Source organism: Talpa occidentalis, unplaced genomic scaffold, assembly GCF_014898055.3.
Source record: "Talpa occidentalis isolate TD23 unplaced genomic scaffold, MPIMG_talOcc4v2.1 talOcc4.11, whole genome shotgun sequence".
NCBI lineage: Eukaryota > Metazoa > Chordata > Mammalia > Eulipotyphla > Talpidae > Talpa > Talpa occidentalis.
In genome coordinates this window covers 69,861,684-69,886,978 of record NW_023601104.1, presented here as the reverse complement: position 1 = coordinate 69,886,978, position 25,295 = coordinate 69,861,684, and the positions used below count along the sequence as shown (strand labels likewise).

The 25,295-nt window shown below is 41.3% G+C and overlaps 1 protein-coding gene across 1 annotated transcript in view; it reads right to left on the bottom strand.

Moving 5' to 3' along the window:
• SYT16 (synaptotagmin 16) overlaps positions 1 to 14,456 on the bottom strand; it is a 228,157-nt gene extending 213,701 nt beyond the window's left edge. The window contains exon 1 of the mRNA XM_054690927.1: positions 14,400 to 14,456. Within this exon, the coding sequence (XP_054546902.1) occupies positions 14,400 to 14,412 (13 nt within the window). The 5' untranslated portion in view covers positions 14,413 to 14,456. The remainder of the gene's footprint in view (positions 1 to 14,399) is intronic.
• Positions 14,457 to 25,295: the final 10,839 nt, after the last annotated feature.

The window sequence follows — 25,295 nt, the reverse complement described above, 5'->3', positions numbered from 1 at the left end:
TGGTAAAAATACATCACAAAGTCATCACCTTCAGGAGACGACGTCCAGGGCGTGCTGTGCGGCGAGGCCAGGAGCACAGTGCCTGTGTGTGTGTGTGTGTGTGTGTTTGTGTGTGTGTGTGGCTCTGCGCTGCCAGAGCACCAGGCTATGAACCATGGTGACACGTGTGACAGGCGAAGCCCACGCACTCGCTCCTTCATTGAAAATCTTTTGTCACGACAGATAATGTGGCAATTTCTTCTCATCTCAGTATCTCCATATGCTCGATAAAGAGCAGACTTTGTAAAACGTCAGTTTCTTAAGACCTTAATGAATAAGAGATGTGAAAGGGAAAATCATCGCCAAATATGGGCGGGTTTGGGGCGGGGAGTGTGTCACTGCAGCGACACCACCTGGCCTTTCCAGGTAAAGGTGAGGGGTGAGGAGGCGGAGCAAAAGGAGCTCACACACTGCTGTGGAAAGACAAACTAGTACAGCCTTGGAGGACAGTTGTGTGGCTTCTTACAAAAATAAACGTGTTCTTACCACGTGACCCAGCAACCACCGACCCCTCCCCTGGTATTTAGCCACTGGAGCCCAAACACAGAACTTCAGGGTGTTTCCAGCTACCTTGTTGGTAGCTGTCAACATTTGTAACTGACCAAAATTGTGTTTTACTAAGTAAGTATAGCCAGAAGATGGAAAATTATTCCAGGCAAGCAAGAAATAAGCTGTCAAGTCTTGAAAAGACCTTCGTAGATGAAACTTAAATGTGCATTTCTGAGTCAGCCAAGCCAATCTAAAGAGCTCCATGCTGTATGATTTCCACTATAGGATATTCTGGGAAAGACAAAGTTATGGAGCTAAGATCAGTGGCTGTCAAGCAGGGGCTGGAAGACTAACTAGGTAGATAATTTGGAGGCAAGAAAAATGCTCTGTACAATATAATATGCTATTACATATTTATCCAAACTCACAGACTGTATAAGACCAAGAGCGCTAATGTAAACTGCAGACTTTGGTTGATAACGTTGTGTCAGTGTAAGTTCATCCTTGATAACAACTGCACCCTTCTAAAGAAGTTGATTACAGGGAAGATTGAGGTGTGGGGGCATGGGGTACATAGGGAATCTCTGTAACTTCTCAATTTTGTTGTGAACCTTAAACTGATTTAAAAACTTTGGAGAAAAATCCACACCTAGATACATAATAGGGTAACTTAAAAGAAAAAGAGAAACTCTTAAAATTAACCAGAAAGGAAAGACAATTTAGCTTTAAAAACTATGTTATGTGTGACACCAATGATAGATGCCAAAGGACTTTTAAAAAGTATCAATACATTAAAATGTTTGAGGAGACTTTCATTTCTGGACAAGAAGGAATAAATGCTTTTAAAACTAGAAAAGAAAATGACTTACCCAAGAAGTATCTACTCTCTAGTTTAAGGGTTCTCACCTTGGCACTATTGACATTTGGGGCCAATTTGGGGGGTGAGTGCAGGATACTCTGTGTTGTACATATTTAGCAGCATCCTCTTCCCATTAAGTGCCACTACAACCTCCCAGCCATTACAAGAAATGTCATCAGACATGGTCAAATGTCACCTGGCCACCACATCATCCCCAGCTGAGAGTCACTCTTGCTAGTCATAGGACTTAAAAGAGAAAATCCCTGGGGACAGAGTCCCTTTTAACATGTCCAGCCCACTCCAGGCAAGCGCTATGGAAGAGACTCACCCCTCCCCAACAACCAGGCCATGTGGAAATGGAAGGCAGGAGCCTGCTGACTGTCCCCACCTTATACTAACAGAGCAGAGGCCACATGTCTGCTCCCCAGTGGGTGCTGCAGAGACAGTGGGGTAAGGCCTGCTGATCCCCCCTGCTCAGCACTGAGATGACATCAGAAAGAAATAAAGCCCCTTTCTCTCTTAATGGGCACTGACCACAGAGGCCACATAGTTAGAAGCACTAGATTGTCTACTTGCACTGTACTAAGTGGGGGTAGCAGAGAGGCAGCTCCCAACCCCCCTCAACCAGGGCAGAGAGGGTTGAGAGAGAAAAGGAAACTGGATAAGGAATCTTGAAATATGTGCACAAAGTCCTGAGCAAAACCCTCAGTGGGTCCATGCATAAAATCAATCTGAATCAACACGGGAAAATCTTAAAAACTGAACCATGGTTTCCAGGTAGCCTCTGAGTAACCAAGTAGGCCCGAACAGAATGGCATTTCAAAGGTTATGAAAACTAAACTGACATGCAAACCACAGCCCACAAAAGTAGATGAAAGCATGAGTTTTGAACCAAAACAGATTGTCTCCAAAACTGTAATATTGAAATAGGAACCAGAGTCTCATTATGTAATATTCAAAGTGTGTAGGATACAACCTCACATTATCATCCCAGGAGCAGAGAGGGGGGTGGCGAGGGATGTGGCAGGGTTGTGGCACTGGCAAGCCTGTCGTGTGTACACACAAAGGCGTGACGCTGTAACCCCCAAATTATAGTTATGTAGACTAGTGGGAGATCAGTAACACTTGGGAAAAATGAATAAAGTAATACATCCTAATAATAAAACTGAAATGAAACCAAATACATAAAAATAAAACATTGAAAATATGAAAGGAAAAAAGAAGAAAATCTCCATTAAGAAGACAGTAACACCAAGATGACACAATGTTGGAATTATGTTGTGATGATTTTAAAACAATTATCATAAAAATGCTCCAACATAAATTATAAATAAATATAATTATTTTCCTTCTTCAAGGAAATACTCAGAAGTCTCAGAAAAAAAATATGATGATATACAGAAAATGGAAATATTAGTACTGAAAAATACAATAACTGAACTAAACAACAACAACTCATTGGTTGGGCTTAGTGCCATAGTGAAGGGGTAGGAAATAAGCAGAACCTCGGGAAGCTATGGTGCAATAACAAAAATCTGACATCTGTTTCACCAGAATCCCAGAAGGAAGAGAGAAAGAACACAGGACTGAAAAACTATCTGAAGAAAGAATGGCTGAAAAGATCCCAAATCTGGAGGAAGTCACAAACCCAGAGATTCAAGAAGCTCAGTAAATCCAAATAGGAGAAGCCCCAAGAAATCTACACCTAGGTATATCATAAATTAAATTTCTGAAAAACTAAAAAAGATAAACCTTGAGAAAATTCAGAGAGAAATGATGCATTATTACCAATAGTTGGATAACAACTGAAACAATAGGCATTTCTTATCTGAAATCATGGAGGTTTCATTAAAGACCCTCCAAATACAGCTACCTCCTGAGGTCCAGGATGATAAGATTTCAACATATAAATTTGGTGGCAGGGGGATGAACTAAATGTGAACATAAAATAACTAAAAGATATGTGCATCTCGGGCCTCTCCTGGTGGCGCAGCGGTTGGCATTGGGCTGCGAAGCTGCCCACAGTCTCTGCAGCGCCGGCTCCATTCCTGGCCTCTGGGCAAGGGTCCCACATGGTGTGACAGACCTCTCCTGCCTCGCCCACTGCTCCCCTCAGCAGTGTACTTCGTCAGTCTGCCTGTTCTGTTCCCCGCTCTGGCTCTGGTAAATTCTCTCACCCTCCTGTGCTTCTGACTGTACCCAGTGCTTATATAAATAAATAAATAAATAAATAAATCTTTTTAAAAAAACCATAGCATTTAAAAAAAAAGAGAGAGAGAAGTGCATCTGGGGTAGGGATTTATATAGTGTGAACATTCCATTGAAATGGTAAAATATTAATTCCAAGTGGAGTAGGAAAAAGTTTGTGTGTATATGTAAGTCCTAGTGTAAACACTTGCAGTTTAAAATATAGCAGTAGATAAATTTAAAAGGAATGCTAAAAAAAGAGCAAATAATCCAAAAGGGAAAACAGTACCAAAAAACTATCATGACCAACAGACCAACTATCAGGTCCCAATCATGCAAGTTTGGCTTAATTAGAATATCTATCAATAACTCATTTCCAGTTCAAAATGGCAGATTAAATACATTAATTTATCTTCATTTCTGCATCTCACTGCATTTAGGAAAAAAAAAACATGGACAAAAAGAGTCAGGTAGAAACAATAGCAAATGAAAAAAGATCAACATATTTTTTGGAAGATTAGAAGGAAATGGGGAAAAAAAAACCCAGTCTTTCTCATCTTTCTCCACTCAGCCACACACCTACATGGGAGATGCCACAGCAAGCTGATTCCTGCTTAGGATGCGAGAAAAGCTCTGCAATTGTGGGCACCCATTACTCAGAAGGTAGAGAAGAGGGAATGAGGACTAGAAACAGGAGAACTGGCTGAAATACGGATAAAGCACTAAACTTCTAGAAGACCTACCTTCACGAATGGAGCCAGAAGACTATTTCCTTCCTCAGTGTTATAAACTGAATTGTATCTTCTCCCCCCAAAAAAATTCCTAGGAAGAAGCTCTAGTCCTTAATAGGACTGAATTTACAGCTAGCACCTTTAAAGAGGTGATCAAGATTAAATAAGGTCAGTAAGGGTGGGGTCCTAAGGACTGATGTCCTTATAGAAGAAGAAGTCCTTAGAGGAAGAAGAATCTAGGGGTAGATTTCTTGGGGCTTCTCCTGTTTGGATTTACTGAGCTTCTTGAATCTCTGGATTTGTGACTTTCTCCAAATTAGGGATCTTTTCAGCCATTCTTTCTTCAGATAATTTTTCAGTCCTGTGTTCTTTCTCTCTCTGTTGTCTTGCAGACAACAGAAAGCAAGTTGTCTGCAAGTTAGGAGCAAGGCCTCACTAGAAACCCACCCTGCGGGTTTCTTGATCTTGTACTTTCAGCATCCAGAATGGCTAGAAAGAAAATTTCTGTTCCTGAAGCCACCCAATCTGTGAAATTGTCATGGCAGCCCAAGCTGACCGAAACCCTAGCTGTGGTGGGGACATCTGTTTAGTGGCCAAAGAAACTAAAGCAGAAATGTACTGGTGCAGGGACCCCTCCTCAAGGGAGAATGCAGATGTGTGATAAAGACAGAGCATTAGGGGAAAGCCCATTCCAGGTCTCATCGCCTCCTGGACTCTCAGCCATGATAGCTTGGCAGCACACGTGTGTGCTCACAGGCAGAGAGCTAGCTGAGGAGGAACCACAATGTATGTCCATGAAGACAATGCCTGGACCCAGGAAAAATGTCTAAAACCCAAGAGCTGGTCCACACTCAAAAGGCAGCCTAAAGTGAGCCAAGATTAAATAAGATTATTTATTTAATAATCTTATCCACAGCCATCCACAGCCCACCTGCACAGAGAGCCATTTCAGTGTGTCTCTCCAGGGGAAGCTGACAGCCAAGGATCACACCTCCTTTCTCAAGAAACTTGTGGGAGCTTTGTTTCAGCAATACCTACATAGAGCAAGATAGTGGTTCTCAAACTTTTTGGCTTTGAGCATTTTCCATTACAAAAATTGATGGACCTCCAAAGACTTCAGTTCACAAGTTTTGTTTTGCAAGTTTTGTTTATCAATATTTACCAAATTCAAAATTAAAAGTGAGAAATTATGAAGACAGAACAACACGTGGCTCGCAGGCCACTAGCCACAGTGTGATGATGTCACTGCTGCTCCTGTATCCACAGCAAACTCTGATGTGGCAGGAAACCCAGAATAAAAAGATAAATACAATCTTGGAATTATTATGAATGTAGTTTTGATCTTGCAAACCCGCTAAAAGTCTTAGGATTCCGTCACCCTGGTTCCTACCGCCACACTTTGAGAACTGTTGGAATAAAGAACAGAAGCCAAGAAAAAGGAGAGCCTGAAAGTAAAGAAATAATCTGAACTTGGCAAATGTTTGCGTGGTTACTAGCTAGTGAGTCTCCATGCTTATTCAATAGAAAGACAAAGTTGAGGAAATACTGTAAAAGTAGATCGTTCTTTCAAGGAGCATATAGATTACAGAGAGGCCAAAGATAGGAAAAAATAACTTAAAGGCTATGGATAACATCAACAATTGATTCTATTTGGGAAAGTTGATAAAGACTTCAGGGGGGAAAGGCATGTTATTCAGATACAATGGCGAAAAGTGTCCTTTTTTAAGAAAATAATTTCAGGCTCTTCGCTCTCTCATTTTATATAGCCTGATTTTATAAGATAAAAAGAAATGCTGTCTCTGGGATCCAGCTCAGCTTATAAAGATGAGGATAGTCTTACCTTGATCGCCAGCAGCTAGTGACCCTGGTTACCTCTTTCACTACAGAACAACTGGCTTTCAGGTGTTCAGAGTTACAAGAGAGAAACATACATTTAGAAGTCAGTATTTATCCATTAAGCAAACCTCTTTAGAATAGTTTCATAGTCTAAACTCTGTAAGTCAATAATTTTAAAGTTTGTCATCACACAGAACAGTATTACCAGACATCAGAAAGTGTCCAGTTTCCAGGCATCTGTCATCCTCCTAGTGAGTCAAAAACAATAGCTTGAAGTGGCTAAATCATTATTGAGTATACAACACAAGCACACAGGGCCTTCATTTAGATCACCCCATACCCCCCTACAGCAACTCACACATTGGCAAATCACATTAATATAAAACCACATTAATAAAAGCCACTTGCCCGCACAAGGGAATAGCTTCCGCTTGGTACCATCTAGTCTCATCACCCTTATTTTTCTCACTGTGTCCTTCATCAACTTTCAACCCTAATTTCATAACTTTGCCCCAACTTCGTTTATTTTTTAACTTTTTAAAAATTGAGACTTTGGGTGTTTCATTTTTATAAATTTGTAAAACTTTTCATACAATTTACAACATGTGTGGTCTTCCGCTTATTCACAGCAGCATCTCCTTCAGACATGGCTTTACCAGTAACAGCACAAAGACCAACCATCATCCTTCCCTGGCCCCCTCCCACTGCCATCATTTCTGTACCATGACAGCTCTTGGATGGCAAGAACAATTTATTTTCCAAGCGAGGCAATTATCATTTCAGCCTTTATCATCCCATTGTTATGTAAAGTTTTAAAGAAGAATGTGATAGTCCCAACAAAAAATCTAATTGAATAAGTAGATACTAAAAGTTTCTTGGGGAATATGGAAGACACTCCTAGACCATCTCAATGGTCCCCACCTTCTAGTACTCAGGCCCTTATTCAAGCTCTTCCCTTTGAGTTTAGGTAACTGTCTACTTTAATCCTAACCAACAGAATATGGCAAGAGTGATGGGATGTCACTTCCAAGATCCTATCACATCAGATGTTAATGCCTATCAGACTAGGAGGCTCTACCCTTTGCTTGCTTTGATGAGGTAGCCATGTGGGGCAGAACCATGTATTAAGGAACTGAGGGGTGGCCCCCAGCCAAGAGTAGAAATTGAGGCCTTTGGTTCCTCAGCCCCCAAGTGTCTGAATCCTGCCAACGTGGCATGAGCTTGGAAGCATATATTACCCCCCAATCAGGCCTCAGGTCTTCTGATAAATCAGCCCTGGCTGTCACCATAATCATAGCCTCACAGAGTGTGACCCCCAGAACTGTCCCTAGATCCCTGGCCTACAGAGCTGTGAGATGACACGTATGTGTTGTTTTCAGGCACCAAGTTTGTGATAATGTGTTATTTAGTGATAGATAATGAATATGGGGTGATGGGGGGGACACATAACAATTATTGTGATTGTAATTATCACCAATGAAATCTAACAACCGATTTTATTCTAATGGACTGGTCAGGCAACACATTACAATGCATCTCTAAAAAACCTGAGGTCAAGATGATATTTAAGGGGTGAAGGTTTGTCCTCTCCCCACTCCTCAACATCCACCCAGTGGAGAAGCCAGGCAGAACTGTCGAAAGCCGCCTAGCTGCTGGAGATTACAAATCTGAGACTGACAGAGCTCAGCTAAAACCTGAAACCACAGTGAAATAAAAGAAACAAGCACGTGGGCAAATATACAGATTTAGAACATGAAGTGGGAAGCAGAGAAAGAGGGAATGTCAAGATGGACAGTGGGAAGGCCTCGGAGCGCAGTAGTGTGAGACAAGAGAGGCTACGCTCAGACGGATGGCCAAAGTAAAGACCTGACAGAGCAGGCAGATGAGGCCATTAATGCATGAATGTTACTAGAAGATTAACTCAGTGATGGACAACCAGTAATTCCCTCACTTACTGACATCATTGGACAGGCTTTATAAGACTTTAGAACCAAGACGGCATGAAACTTTAAGAGGCACCTGAAGTCACATGCACCCCATGCTACAGGCACCCAACAGTCATGGCCAAAACCTAGAGAGATCACCAAGAGCACGTCAAGAGAGAGTTCCAGATTATTCTTGGATTTTCAATAAAAGCGGCAGCTATTGTAGCCCCTCCAAGAGCCTATCACTGAAATCTTCCAGGTTTATTAAAAGTTGTATTTGTGCATTTGCACACCATGCCCACATATTTGTGGTAAATGCTTCAAGCACACTTGTGCAAAATGTTGAACATCGGGGAAGAAAACACCATAGTTAATGCTTTCCTTTGAAATGTGAGCTCTGCACCTTTGGGTGATTTCTCCTAGGTTGTCTTCCCTAGAGTCTTACATCTCTAACCAGAACATTTGGTTTTTATTTATATATTCTTCACAAAAAAAAAAAATGAAGTGACTACAGACCCCATTTCTGAAGGTCAGGTTGTGCTTGTAACATAAGGCACATAGCACAGGAAGGATAGTGTAGGGAGGAAGGAGACAGACATTTACTTGATGCCTACTGTATACACCATCTCATTTAATTCCTGCAACTTTTCAGAGTGCAACAAGCCAATGTCTCAGGGAAGCTAAAAAAAATTTACTCAAGATTAACCAAGTCAGTGAATGGCAGGGTCAGATTTCAGGACCCAGGTACTTCTGAAACTAAGCTTGCACTTTCTTCCACCATCCACATTGAGTTCATCAGTCTTTCAAAATTTCTATTGAGCTAAGTCCACTGAAAAACTGTGATTGTAATAGACTGTGTTTAAAGCAGTATGCAAACATACTTGGTAGCTAACTGGGGGATTTCCACATAGAGTAGGTAAAATCATTTTATGTCTTTTAACCTCTCCACTGCAAGTCAAACTAGAAAATACAACTTATTGCATCTCTAAAATTCGAATTTTTAAGAATATTGCACTCTAGAAGAAAATCTATTGCAAAGGTAAAATATCTATGTGTAAATTGAATTGCCTAAAAAATCAGATATGTATAATCCTTAATGGAAGGATTTATGATTGCCTCTGAATTTTATTTGCTATATATGCTAATTTGCTAGAAAAAGCTGTCAGTGAGTTTTATCGTTTTAATATACAAAAATAAACATTGTTAAAGTGTGCAGAGGGCATCTTTTTATCTATCCATAACACTAAATATGCTCTAATTTCTGAATGATATCCTGATGACCTAAAAGAATGAATGCCATCCAAACCTGCCATACTAGGGGGAGGTTTATTCCTAAGAGATCTGGCCTATTTCTATTACAAAACATATAGAACAAGTTTTATACACATTTACAAAGTCAGCTTGGCCAAGAAAAAGCTTCACTGGGTTTACTATTTCAAAGATGTCACTTTGATATTAAAACATGAAATTCTACTCAAAGAATATGAAATTGGTCATTCTGACTTTCAGAATGTTTCATTAGGATACCACTGAACAAGCCAGTCTGACCAGAATACTGTCTCCATACCCATTTTTATATACTCTTCAAGAATTTAATTCTTAGTTTAAAAACAGGAGGAGTTTGGAAAACAAGAACCAGCACCTTTGCAGACCCTTTCTTCTATAAACTTTATAATTACCAGGTTTAGTCAGCTTTTCAAACTAAAACAAGTACACAACCCATGTATGTCAAATCAAGGCATTTCTCAGGACCTGATTACTATTCTATACCACCAAAAAAATCTAAATGCCATCATATCTTACTGCAGAATTGTTACTTTTCCCAAGTGCAACAGCAGCCCTACAAATTAAGAGAGGAGGAAATAAATGCACACAGCTGAGGAAGCCATAATGTCTTGGATTGGCTTTCAAAATACCTCCTCCCAAATAAGTAGGAGCCAGACAGATATAATAAGACTGGCAAAATAATATTAACTGTTACAGCTGGGTTAGCTGAGTACATGGGGTGGGGGGCCAGTTATTAAAATATTGTCTTGTGTGTGTGTGTGTGTGTGTGTGTGAGAGAGAGAGATATGAAATGTTCCCAAACCCTAAATACTTCATATATTGCCTGCTAAACATCAATAAAAAAATCAAATTTAGGAAATTTAACATTGGCATAAGTCTATTTTCCACTGTACAATCCATATTCAAACATCAATTATCACAATATTGTCCTTTGTAGCAATTGTCCCCAAGTCAGGATCTGATCCAAAAATCATCCATTGCATTTAGTTTTCTCCTTAGTCTCCTTCTGAAACAGTGGATCTGAAACACTGCCTCTGCCACCTCAAGACAGACATTTGTGGTGTGTCTGTCAGTCTGGACTTTTAATGATATTTCCCCTTCATTGGAACGTTATACATTTTGGTAGAACAAGTGGCATTGTGTCTTTCTCAGTGCCTCATATCTGGAAGCACAGGATATTAGTTTACTCCACTACTAAAAATGTTAACTTTGATTATTTGGTGAAGGTAGTGTCACCCAAGTTTTTCCATGTAAAATTACCACTTTCTCCTTTGCAATTAATAAGCAACATGTGGGAAAATTCTCCAAAGTGTAAATACTCCAAGTTTCATGTTTTCACATACTAGTTTAACATCCTAGATAATTCTTGCTTGAGTCAGTTATTACTATGATGGGTGCAAAGTAGTGATTTTCTTAGTTTGTCTATATTTTTTTAGTTGGCATCCTTTGTAGGCTTTTTAATAACTACTACAATTGGAAATAATTTTACTCAAGAATTTGAGCCTGTCAATCAGAGTCAAGAAATTTTCTTTTAAATTCTGAACATCTCAAGCAACTGCTTGGCAGAGGGTCCTCATTTTTCCTGTGCAGACCTACAGATCATTTTCCTTTTCCTGCTCTCTCCTGCATCTATCCAGATCACTGAGCTCACAGAAGAGATTACTGATGCTGATGTGGTTGGTAGGATGGGGAGAAGAAACTACACACTGATGACCAATAAGAAGGGCAGGAATGACCTGTGAGGTAGCATCAATCAGCTTAAGTGTGGGCCAGGCAAAAATGAACCAAAGTCAATCAGTAAACCAGGAACTACTATGTGGGGGCTGGATGTTTCCTTTCAGACCCAAGTGATCATCAACAACATCCCCAAGACCCAAGCATCTGAAAACTGCCCAAGATATCTAAGGCATAATACAGCTGCTTATTTCCAACATTGCCCAAATATGCCTGGCTGTTCCTGAGAAATTATTCTTATAAACAGATCACAGTGACTTCAACAGTAAAGACCTATAAAGGGAAATATTAATAATGTTAACAAATGACATAAGTGGGAGGAAAAATACTTCACTATGATTTGGAAACACAAAATTATCTGGAATACTAGTGACTAGGGAAATTATTAAATATAGTTCAAAGACCACTGCTTTATTTAATAAACAGGGCTGTTCACAGTAATAGGGCTGTTTTTCCTACTAATTTTTTTAATATTACAATCCCTCCCAATTTTTCAACCTTTTAAAGATCTTGTAAATATGAATTATCCAAATAAAAATATTAATAACTCAAGGAGAACTTGGTTTGAGGATCTCAGATTTCCTTACCAATTCACAGTAACTCACTGGAAACCAAATGGAGGCTGTCAGGCTCCCCATTCCCCCTCTGGAATCTGCCTTTACCATGCTATCTGGACATAAGGATATTTTCTATTTGTTAATTTCTTCTTTTGTGTTTGTTATAAGCAAATCAGGCATTGGCATTTGTAGCAATTGTCCCAGAGTTAGGATCTGATCCAAAATGATCCACTGCATTTAGTTTTCTCCTTAGTCTCCTTCTGAGGCAAATGTCCAGCCAAATCTTTTTAAAATACCTCTGTGTTTTATATACATTTACATACCACATTCATAAAGAAGGTCCTTCTGGATTCAGTCCTTCAAGAAATGACATTTTTCTCTCAAAGGGAAATTTCTTGGGGGAGAAAAATGGGGAAGGCTATGGCTCACTGTGCCCAGGTCTGCTATATATCAATAAAGCCATCTACTCACTGCAGCACCCTGGCAGGTCAAGACTGATGAAGAAGTGTCATTCTGTGCTCCCGTCACCTATCATTCCCTCAACTTCAGAAATAAGGACAGAGAGCGCAGTAGTTTAACATCACCAGGTGTTTGTTAGAAATGTAAATTCTCTGAATCATAAACTCTGGGGCTGAGGTCCAGTAATTGAAAAAGCATTCCAGGTGATTCTGATCCACATTAAATCTGAGACTTAAGAAAAACACTGTCTGTATTCTAACATTCAGCCACTTGACAACTAACCAAAGAACGCTTTTTGGAAGCAGCCAGTGCCCTGTAGTTTCAGGATCGCTTCTATGTTACCCGTAAGAGGGCTGTGGGTCTTTAAGATGGAGATATGGTGAAGATTTGGGGAGAATTTTTCAAGACACAGGCTAAGAATACTTCCTTCTCTTTATTTCCATAGCAGGAACATATAATCTTTCATATTATTTCTGGATAAAAATAAAGATCAAGTAATCATCCTCAACATGCTGGAACCCTTTAGATTTCCAGTTGCATCCCAGCTGAGAAGAAACATAATTAAAATTGTGCCTAAAAATCAGCTCAAGAACTAAGCTGGTTGAATATCATAATTTTATTTTATAAACAGAATTAGTGGGCTAATGTTTGGCTCTTCACTGGAGTCAAATATACCATGTAAGGAAGTGGAAGAAACATTTATCTAAATAAATTGGAGCAGAGACATGGCCAATTATTTTCAAAACAACAAGTACATCATATTTACACAAAATAAAAGAAAATGAATAAAAGATTAACTGCACTTTTGTGCTGTACAATTTGCCAGTAGATACTTCAAATCTCTAAGCATTTATTTTTCTTTTTTGAAAAACGAGGTCAAATGTAATTATCGTCCTCTTTGTTAAGTCTGACTTTTTAATCAAAGCCCAATCCATAATTTCTTTTCCTCAGGAAAAAAAAAAGTTTAGTCAAACTACACTTTTTAGAAATGGGCAAAGAAGAGTCTAGTCCAGATATACAGATTATATCATACACATCTGATCTACGTTTATTTAATTTTAAAAAGGGGGGAAGAGCATGTTGGTTTTCTCCACTTACATAAAATGACAGCAAAGAGGGAGGGAGAGGAAACTACCCATTATTGATGGCTTTCTGGGGCCCATTACTGTACGTAGGACAGTTTTGTCCTGATTCCACAGATAAAGATGCTGAGGACACTTTCCATGTCCCATTGCTAATGAATTTTAAGAGGTCTAAAATAAGTTTTGTTTGGCTGCAAAAACCCATGTACTCCGCACTGTATCAAAGCTGTGTCTTGGCCGGAATAACAGTTTATTTAAAAGAAAAATAAATTATTACAGATATGTTGACAATAACCCTATTTACCCATTCTGTTCCTTCTCACCTCAAAAATGCCCCCAAAAGGTTTATAACCATGACTCCTGTGCTTCTCACTTCTGTTGTACTCCATTTACTCATTCATTCACTCATTCACTGTGCCAGGTCTGGGGTACAGAGGGTCCTCCGAGAACCTCCCTCCTACATGTCAGGTATGGGGCAGGTGTGGCTGGCGGTTTTTACTCTGCCCTCCTTTTGACGCTCCGCTAACAAGCATCTCGGCTTCCCATACATCTAACTTAACCCCTTTCATCGAGTGTTTCCATTTCCAAAAGCGCCGAGCCAAATAGCAGTGGCGCCAGGATATCAAAAGCAGGCCAACCCAATGCTTTCCAACACTTCCATTCAGTAGTTTTAACCTGGCATTTTCACGGGCTGACCTCATTCTCTGTCTATGGTGGCCAGATGCACCCTCCCACTGGCCCGCAGCTGCCCACTGACAACATGGCCCAGGCGGGGCCGCCAGGCAGTCAAACAGTCAAGCCACCCTCATCCCCAGATGGCAGACAAGCAAACCCAACCCAGAACTCGAGGCGAACCTTGAACTCACCTCGCCAAAAGCGCCCCCAAAGGCTGGCTCTGGGCCTGGGGGCACTGTCCACCCAGGCTGCGATGTCAGGCCCTGCTGCCGGTGGCATCCAGGGTGCCCTCCACTTCAGTGCCTTGTGCACGCCCTCTGCCCCATCCCTCCCGGGCGGGCGGCCAGTACCACCTGCGCCCCTCACGTGCTGCCAGGAGAAAAGGGTGATGGGAGAGGGACCAGGGCCCTCCCAGGGACGAGGGGGGACCCCGGCCTCTGGTCCCGCGAGCCTGCACAAAGGCAGGCGTCGGGAAGAGAACTTCCCAGCCCTGGGCCGCGCAGCCTCCCACCCGGCCTCCCGGGTAGGGGCGCACTTACTGTCAGTCGCCATGGTCCGGTGAAGCGCTGCCGGGCGACCACCCGGGGCCGGGGTACTCGGCGCCGAGCCCGGCCGGGCGCGCGCTCCTCACCAGGCCCCGCGCGCTCGGGGGCCGCGCCGCGCACAGCCGCTCCCGCCGCGCGCCCCCGCCGCGCACCGCCGCCCCGCGCCCGCGCCGCCTGCCGCCGCGCAGCCCCGGCCCCGCGTCCCGCGCGCCCGGCCCACCCGCCGCGCGCCCAGCCCTCCACCCCTGCCTCCCGGCATCTGGGCATCTGTCCTCCTCCTGTCCCCTCCCCCCGAGAAAAATGACCGCAGCAACTTGGAAACACGCTCCTGGCCACGCCAGGGTAGCCTAGGCTACCTTTCCTACTGTATTCTTTATTTTCCAGTCATCTTTTCCAATTTCCACTCCACCCTTGCCTCAAGCTTCCTACCTGTGGCTTTGGATGCAAGCGTGGGTGCTCAACCCCACCTGGAAGGTGCAAAATAGGATCAGAGGTGAGAGTAGGAGTAGGCTCAGCCAGGTGGGGGACGTTAATCCTCCAGGGTTTGAGATCTCCCGGGAAATCATCTTAACACAGTCCTGGTGGGTTCCCCGGGTTCTGTGCTCCGCACGTTACCTACCGCCTGTTTTGTCTCCAATGTGAAAATGGCTGTGGCACTTAGTAGGCTCTCTGTGGTATCTGTTAGGTGGAGTTTTGGAACCATATCAGTAGGTTCACTGTTGGTTGTAGCGATTTGAAGAATTTTGGAGCCCTTGGCATCATTTTCACAGGTTTTAATGGTAGCAGGGCAAACAAGCCAGAGGGGGGACAGCAACTTGAGCCCCAGCAACTCTCTCTGTAAGCCCTTTGCTCTGAGCGCTCTCTGGTGTTCCCTTGGGGTCTCTTTGTAGCTGATCTCTCATAGCCATTCAGCCTAATTGTCGCTAAGTGACGACGTTTACTGACCTCTAGGCCTCAGGTGTGCACATTTGCACATGCGCACACACCCATGCTCAGGTGTCCATAATCAGACAAGTGTGCCCCATGCACGCTCCCGCCCTCTACATTAACAAGATCAAGGCTGCAGGTGATGGCCAGAGGCCAATGGGGTAAAAACGGTGATGATCTACATTTACCCTACAGGTGGTTAATGGCTGAATGGACGACGACTGACTGACTGGCCGCTACATTAATAAAGGATTGAATTAACGGCAAACTGACGGGATGCCCACTAGAGGTGCCACTGACAGATAACTACAGGCCAAACCACAACCAGATTAGCTCGCTAGGGTTGGACATGGAGTAAGTGGATTAGCCTCAATGAATTTCTTTTTCTTCACAGGCTATCACGGTTCAGGAGGGCTCAGAGCTGAAGATGGCTTAAATTTTTACACATTTTCTCGAAGTCCAGAAACCAATTTCAGAGGGAATCTTGGTATGTCGGGGGAGTGGTGCATAGGCCCCAAAAACCCTTGTAGAAAGGATTAAATGGCTCGAACATATGTCCCAAGGCATATGGCGTGATATTTAGTTCTTACAGATAAAAATCTATTTGATGAATTTTGGGATACACATTCACTACACTCCAACCAATGGTGATTGCAGCAGGACAGTGCAGCCTCAGCTGGACACTGAGAACACACCCACGTAAGTTAGGGTCTGGGAGCAAGGTGAGAACAGCCCAGTTGGCCTTTCAGAGCACAGATGAGGGAGGCCTTGATGTTCTGATTGGGGGCCACATCCAGAGTGTGTACATCTGCTGTGGGAACTGGGCACTGATTTTTGTTTGTGTTTAATCTTTGTGTGTTCACCACAGATGATTTGGAAGCACACATCTAATTAACATCCAGACCCCTGGCTTATTTGTCTTTCAGAACACCCCTCTGTGGTAGGCCCAAAAAGCAAAATGACTTCAAATGGGTTCGGTAGGGGAAAAGAATAAAAGATGACTCTGGAGATTTGAACCTATGTGAAGCCCACAAACCAGGTTAAGTAGTCTGAAGGGGAAGGTGGTAAGTTGGTTGGTTTAAACTCATGTGAAGAGTCAGTAGAACATGGAAGATTATTTATTCATTAGTCAAAGTTACTTTTCTAAATCAGAAAGAGAAAAAATAGTAATTCAAAGTATACAAGGTCAAGAAGTATTTTCTGAATGATTGAACTGTTAGATAACTAGTTTATCAACCTGGAACTAGGTGACAGATGAGAAGGGATTAAAGAATAAGTAGATTTCATACAGGTGAAGGCCCCAGGTATAAATAATTCTCTCAAAAAGGTTGACAGTGTAGAAAAAGAAGGGAGATGGAGAGTTTTAGGGAGAAGGATTGAGGTAAGACTCACTTTTCGTTGTTTTTTTTTTTTTTTAAACAGGATTCTTCAGCAGGAAATACAGCTGTATCTTTCACATATTTCATATATTCAAGTATGTGAAAGGGATAATCTTCGCTTTTCTATAACTAAAGTAAGGTTTTAGCCCAAGCGCCCATTCCATCTATAGTTAGGAAGGTTGGCTGTAGTCAGTTCAGGGAAAACTCCATCCATTCATTGGCAATTCAGAGCTTTCCCTCCCCCTTTTTCCCAGGGTTGCACCCAAGCTTGGAGGAAAGGGCTGGATCACAGCAGGGAAGCTGAGGTATCTGGCCTCAGCCAAGGCCTCCTCACTGTGATGGGCCTCTTCTGTCTGGACTCCAGGGGCTCATGTCTCCTCAGCCTTAGTTGTCACCCACTACTCCATGCTGTCACCCACACACAGAGCCTCTCCAGGTCTTTTTCTCGTAGACATTCCCATAGCTCTTGAGGGGAAGTGTGGCCATTTGTCCAGGCCATTCTGGGGAGACAGAGACAGAGGACTTTGTGAAGGAGCCTCCATCCTTTTCTAAAGGTTACATAACGTCTCCTTATTTCTGTACCATGGTAAGGCATGCTGTGCCAACAAACAAGACGATCAATGTGATGTGAGACAAAGGTCCACTTGAGTCCCAATTCCTCAAAGCTATCTAGAAGTTCCGTCCCCTCCCTCCCCACACACACACACTCATGGCAGTAGGACTTTCCTCCAGAAGGGAGTGGAGGAGTGGGATTAGGATATTTTCTGTATAGGGCAAACTTAAGCAGAACATCTTACCCCATATAACAAGGAATCAAAGGTGAATGACGTGCTTGCTGTAGCATCTCCACAGTGTCAGTGAAGACTCTCCATCTTCCTCATCCTCCATCCATAATTTGTTTACAGCAACCTAACTGCCCCCCTCCCACTGCCACCCCTTGATCACTGTTACAGCTCAAGACCTCATATCCTCACATGACAACAGCCCCCAAGTAGGGAGGGATATTTCTTCTCATCTCTCTTTTTAATCAGTGAAGACAATCTTTATAGAAGCTGCAAGAGCCTCCCTCGTCAAGTCCAGCTAAGTCGAGGCTGGAAAAGCAAGTGTCTGTTGTTCTTAGCTTCTGTGACACGAAGTAGTCTCTGCCAGCAAGGAAAGAGGTAGGGAAGTGCTGTTGGACACCAACATCAACATCTGCCCTTGGCTTTTCAGACCCCTCAAGTATCCCTCTCACTGTCCTTCTCTATGACCCTTCACCTCTCCCTGGCCATGGAAATGATCCCCTAAGGGCCTGGAAAACCAATGCTTAAAACATCCTGCATTCTTGCAAATCTGTGTATCTCATTTGTGGACCTTAGCTTTAAAAAATCTAAAGCCAAGAGTCTTTCCTCTTTTTCTACACAACCTAAGGTCGTAAAAACCTAGGTCTAGTTAGAACTGAGAAAACCCACATAGTAAATGAAATGACATAACAGGAAGGAAAAATACATGTCAAAACCAAGAGAGGAAAGGGGAAAGGAATCTTTGGAAAGAGCTAAAATAGAGAATCAGAAATGGGTATTGGGCAAAGGTGTGAGTGGTATCACCAGTATACGAAGGATTTCATCTCAGAGAGGAAGACTTCTGTTCAGTCTCAGGAATTTCATTGAGAAAGGATTCTGTGGTTGAGAGAGGAAGGTCGAGGGTGCTTAAGCATCTATATGGTCCAGGGTTGTCCACATTCTCCCAGTTCCTCTGCACTCCCACTGTGGCTTCACTTATCACTCCAACCCCTTGCCCCTCCTGTCCCAGGACCTGAAGAACAAAGGAGGGCAAGCAGGAGGATATGCTCCTTTGACTATATATACATGAAAGGGTCAGGACAGAGAAAGAACAGGACCAAGCAATTTGCCTTTAAAATGTTTTAGCTCCAGCAATTTTTGATTATTGCCAGAATCTTTTGACAAATTATTTGCCATAATTGTGATTCAATTGTCCTCAGCCACCTTGTTTGATTTCATTTCCAGAAGAGAATAGGAAAAATATTTCATAAAACACTGTGCAGAAATTACCCTATAGGTCCTCTGACCCTTGGCCTCTGACCACATCCTGTTGACATTATCCATACTCTGGCTAAAAACAAGAAATAAGAGCAGGAAAGGGTGAGGGGTTGTCGTCACATGCTAAGTGGGTCTGCATCTCTGCGGAGACTATTTTTGGCTGACATAGCTATTGCTTTGTCTCTTTGTTAGAGTAGGTGAAAATAGAAAAATTATTTTAACTACGATTTGTGCCTACAAGCAGCTGAGCATTTTGTGACGAGAGTTTTTGATTGTCTGTATAACACCTGCCTTTGATTTTCATTCAATCTTTGTATCTAGCCTAAGCCTCTGAACTCAAATGTTTTAGAACATTCGGATAGGAAAATAGGACATGGATAATAAAAAAAAGGCTTTTAGGAATAGCCACTGAGTAGTAAGAAGCATCATGTTCTGATTTAACTCTTGCAAGCTTGCAAGTCACATGGGGATGGGCAGCATTAAGGCAGGGTCAGTTAGGTAGAATCTGATCTGAAAAAGAGGCAAGGCCTGTGTCCTGGCCCTGCAGTTGGGGGATTCGAGTTCCACAGTTCCCTGGACAGAATCAATGACTTAAAACCAGAAAACCATAGGGTTGAAGGTTGCCTGACTCACTGCAGGTTGCCCCTTAACGTGTCCATATATGATGCAAGGCAAATGTTAAGGAACCTGTAAGGCAGGAATATAGAAGAGGTAAGGAGACTAATCAGTCTCAGGAAAAGTAAGAGAGTTGCAGACCAAGCAAATAGGTCAAAATGATGGTTTTAGGGCTCAAAACCCTATGTGAACATAGCATTCGTTTCTTTTTTTTTTTTTAAATAGGGACTAAATGCAGTCTATTTTTTAAAGGACTTCAGCAGTCATTTTTTTTAATCCAAGAGTATTACCAATCCATTTCAGAAAGTAATATACAATTATAGAAATAACAATAAAAATCTCAAGCAAAACATATTCACCCTGGGATCAAGAATGCTTGGAGGGGAAGAGTGCAAGAACCAAGGGAAAATTAAGTTTTAAACTGGCATCTTAATAGCTCGCTCTGTATGCCAAAGTTTGCAAGTTGAGACCAGCTCTTACCAACAGTGCACCTCAGATTGCCTCTGCAAGAATCTAGGGAGCTTGTAGAGAGTGCAGATTCTCAGACCCCAACTAACAGATCGGAACTATAGCAGTGGGACCTTGAATATTCATATTACTGAGCTCCCCAGGTGTGTATACAACCAAAACGTGAAGAACCTCTGACCCCATGAAACAGCAGCTGTGTTTTTATTACAAGATAATAAAATTGCTTAGAGACCTGAAATTTCAGATCTCAGAGTTTCTGGTTCCGTTTTCTTCATCTACAATACAGAGTAAAATTATTAATAAGCTACTAAATGCTGAAAATTCAGCCATTGGGAATCAAATTCAGTGCTAGCAAACTTTTTCAATAAATGACTCTTAGATCTTACTAAAGATATCCATTAAGAAAGAAAGTCCATTCCTTCTTTTTATCTTTCATAAAGACTTTGTCACAATTCTCTGTCATTAATACCTCATATGGTGATTAAAAAGCTCAAAGAGTTCATAGGTCACATAGTTGCTTTCATTTCTCTGATAATTTCAATTCTTTGTCAAAGTACTTGTTTGTTTACCTAAAATAAAAGAATATAATTTTTCAAAGCTCTGTTTTATTTTAGGAGTAACTCCTAGACAAGGCGGGCCTTATGGGTGTCAAGAAATAAACCATTCACTTTACCTCCAGGTATTTAATATTTTTTCTTTCTACTCAACACAAGATTGGAGTTGGAAAACTATAAGGAGAAATGTAATTGAGTTTTAAAACACTGCTCTGCAATATTATTTCAAGCTAGAATAAAAGTTATGGAATTCATAACTTGCATCACTAAGGAATTCATTTCTTGCATCATTCTCTTTAGTTCTATTTTCTCAACAGTTTGACCTCTTCATTGTGTACTTTCTTCTCACTAAACAATTTAGTTTCCCTTCTCATGCAAAATTCTGAAAAGAACAATCCATACTTTCCATCCACAGAATATCATCTCCAATGTAATCCTCAACCCACTACTAAAATTTGCCCTCCATCTGAAACCATTTGAGCTGCTACAGCAAGAAATACCATAAATTGGGTGGCTTAAACAACAAACATTTATTTCTCAGTTTAGGAATCTGGGAAGTCAAAAGTTCAAGGCAACAGCATGTTATGTCTGGAGAGAAGCCACTTCTCTGCTTCACAGAGTCATCTTCTGGCTATGTCTTCACATAGCAGAAGGGACAAGGGAGCTCTCTGGGGCCTTTTTAAAAGGATGCTAATCCCATTTAAGGATGTCACCCTCATGACCTAATCACTTCCCAAAGTTCCCACCTCCAAATGCCTTCATTAAGATTCAGCATATTAATTTAGGGGAGATACAAACATTCAGTTTATTATACCCTCAAAGTCTTTATTGTATCATATTGCTGGACAGATGACACTAACCACTTCCTCCTTGAAATTCTATTCCCTTGGATTTTTTTAACACAAAATTTTCCTAAACTACCTCCTGCATTCATATCATTATCAATAGCTCTTCTCCAAGCCTCCTCTTCCCTTCCACTTACTCTTATATATGATGTTCCTTCCACCTTTAGTTCACTGCTCCATCTACCAACTCTCTGGCTGTCCTAGATCTCTCATGATCTTAACAACCAATTCTTTGCAATACTGTGCAATCTCCCCTGAGATTCACACTCACATATGTGAGAATTACAAGTGTAGACACTGGAGCCAGACCACAGCTTCTGATAACACTTGGGCGACCTAAATAGATTAATAAACTCCTAAAGAAAACTAAGTGGAAACTTGGTAACCTAAAAGATACTCAGGGTACAGATTCAGCAAGGAACTTTTGATTAAATAGAAGCATACAGTCTCATTCCGTTTTCTAACAAAAACTGTGGGGACTTCAATCCTGGAAAGAGAGAGCAATCTGTGTTTACAACTACAACCCTGACTGCAGGTTCTGTTCATGGAACAGGGTAGTAGAAGTCAGGCAGAAATCCTGACTCTTACTGACCCGAGGAGTCAGAGAATGAGTTTTGGGCTATAGTGTGGTTAGAAACTGGGATGGAAAATCTCAATTAGAGAGAGGCATACTCCAGATGTGAGCGTAAAACCCCCTCAGATCTCAGGATACAAGGAGGGCAAGAACTCCAGAGATTCCAGGGCTTATAACAATGGAGAGCTGAAAGGGTTGAGCGGATATTTCAGCAGCTGTCACTCAAGGATCTCCTGACATTAAAGTTTAAGCCCTGGGCCTCCTGGGTGGGGCAGGCGGTTGAACGCCGCACCGTGAAGCTGTCCGCAGCCTCTGCAGTGCAGGTTCGATCCCAGCCACTAGCAAGAGCCCCACATGGCGTGGCAGACCTCTCCTGTCTCGCACGCTGCTCCCCTCAGCAGTGTATTTCAGTCTGTCTGCCTGTTCTGATCCCTGCTCTGTCTCTGGTGAATCCTCTCACCCTCCTGTACATCTGGCCTGTACCCCGGTTCTTATATAAATAAATAAATCTTAAAAAATAAATAAACAAATAAATAAATAAATAATAAAGTTTAAGCCCTGTCAGGACAGAGTGATGTGGCAAATACTTTAGGCTTTCCATTAAAATTTCAGGAGGGCCACACCTTAGAAATAAGGGGCACATACTTGGACTAAGAGATTTGCTCTAAAACTACAGATAAAACTAAAATAGACGTGCAGTAACAAAACCTATAATCAAACCTCTATAAGTTCAAGTTAAACTGCTACCTAGAACAAAACTCAGTACTCTGGAGGGAGTTCATGGAATCCAGAGTCTCTATCATGTATCATCATACAATAAAAAATTACCAGAGAAATGTGACCCATAGTTAATGGAGTGGGGGGGGGGGGGTAGAGTCAGTCAACAGACAGATATGCACACTGATGACTGCCAATGTTAGAACTAGCAAAGATTTGAAAATAACCCGGTTCACTTGGAGATGTGATATTAACAATAATACGTAACATCATTATCATTTTAATCAAATCCATGATTGTACTAAGAAATACATGAAATTCTAAAAACTTGTCCTGCTTCAACCCCTTCTAAGAAAAGCTGCGAGTTGGGTACTTTCACATTATTTGTGACTTGTGACCCTGCTACACCTGTCACAGTTGCTTGTACCACAGGAGTCTATGTTCTAGTTAAGGGCAATAATCCTTTGGCTAGACATAAGGGAGGCCAGACTGACTAATTAGTAATCTCTGCCCAATCAGGGGACTCTATTTTGAACAGTAGTAGAATCAGAGATCTTTCAGGGACAGAAGTAGCAGAGGGAGAAAAGCGCAGAGAGAAGTTGGTAAGCACATTAAAAGCATGAACATTGTGACTTCCAGGCTTGTGACCCAGTCATATGAGGTGCTGTGTTCATTATGTGGCAGTCATTTGTCCAGCTCCTCAAGAAGCTGTGCTCTAAGGAAATGGTCACCTTACTATCCTCTGTATTCTTAAAATAAGCCTCCAGGATTTAAGATGCTGTGAGTGAGCCCTTGTTCCTTGCAACCTAAAGGAGTCTATCCAAACTTACTTTTAAGAATTGACACCTGCAAAATGCAGTAAATTAAACCAAATAATCAAGAATAAAAATGACTACACAGAAAGGGATGATACATTTAATACTTTTAAAAATGTGCAATGAAAATTACTACATAATTGTTTGAAAGATTAATGAAAATGTGAATAGTTAAGTACCCAGAGTCCTCTGAATGTCCTCAAAAAGTTAGCGTTCTTGGAACAGTAATTTAAGAATCAAGTGTGGGTTGGAACGATGTTAATAACTCTGCCTATTTTCCTAGGCTCTTTATGTCAAAGCAAAAGTAATTTTCAGCCTATACTATTTAATCTCTATATATGTGAATTTTCTATAACAACCCAAATAGGTTATTAGGAAGAGTATGCGTATTGGAACTAATTTGACTTGAAAAAAGAAAATAGGCACTTTCATGTTGTCAGCCATGAGAGCTTTGTCTCATATAGATCTCAGGATCTATGTAAACACATAAGCTCTCAATTATGACTTGAAAAAAATCATATAAAGCACTTACGATACTTTCTTCGGCATCCAAGTACTTCCCAGCAGTAACTATTGTGAAGCTTAGCATTCATATTTTTGCATTTTCAAAGCACTATGCAGTTTTTCCTATTTTTGGACAAAGCTATAAAGTCAGTCTGCATTATCTTGAATTTACAGCTGAGAAGGATTAAAACAAAAAAAAGGAAATAGATTAAGCATATACAGTAAGTCAATGACAGGTTGAAAATACAATTTTTTTTTCATTTTTCAGTTCCTAGGTCATAAAATTACAAGTACTTAAACCATTTAAAGTTTTTAATACATTCCACTATTATGTCACTGTTCTGCAAATCTCTGTAGAAGAAAGTCTGCCCAAAAGTTGGTTCATTAACTCTCCTCTGGCAACAGAGGACACCTGGCAGATGTTACAACTGTGTCTGTTTCAGAGAACAAACACTTTAATTGGGTTTTTAAAAGACTGGGAATGATTCCTCACATTCATATATCCACTCACATTTAGGAAACCTTTAAGGCATTCAGAGAAAGGGGTTATAAACCCAGAGGGGATCTCAGGTGTGCTTACAGTATCATAAACCTGTACCACCACCAATGAAGAAAACAAAGAGAACACACTATGATTTCTCAGAACAGCACATTTCCATGGTAGTTTTCATCTGCAGAAATTAAATTACAATACTTTATTTTCAAGGTGAAAAATATTTCCCTAATAAACTTCCATACAAATTTAATTTTCTCTTCAAGGTTTGTTTAGCTACCTCAAGTAAACCTAGCATATATCATTAAAGTTAACCATAATTCCAATTCTCTAATTTGAACAATACTTCACATTTCTCAAAGTAGCATTTTATTTTTTTTTTTTTTTATAAATTTTATTGTTATATTCCCCATACAATTGCCGCCCCCCATTCTGACCCCAATCCCTCCCCTCCCGCCCCCGCCCCCCTAAAAGTGTCTCTGGTTCATAGTTTTTTGTTGATTTTGATTTTCACTTTCTTATAGTTTTTCATTTTCCTGGTCCATTATTTAAGTTTTCTAGATTCCTGCTATGAGTGAGACCATCCGGTATTTTTCTTTTTCTTTTTGGCTTATTTCGCTGAGCATGATCCCTTCCAGCGCCATCCATGTTGCAGCAAATTGCATGTGTTTATCTTTTTTGAATGCTGAGTAATATTCCATGGTATATATGTACCACATCTTCTTGATCCAGTCATCTATTTTTGGGCATTTGGGTTGTTTCCAAAGCTTAGCTATTGTAAACAGTGCTGCTATAAACATAGGGGTGCAGGTGTTCTTTGGAATTGATGTTTCTGTGTCCTTTGGGTAAATACCTAGGAGTGGAATTGCTGGGTCATATGGAAGCTCTATGTTTAGTAGGTCCAGAAATCTCCACACAGCTTTCCACAGTGGTTGGACCAGTTTGCACTCCCACCAACAG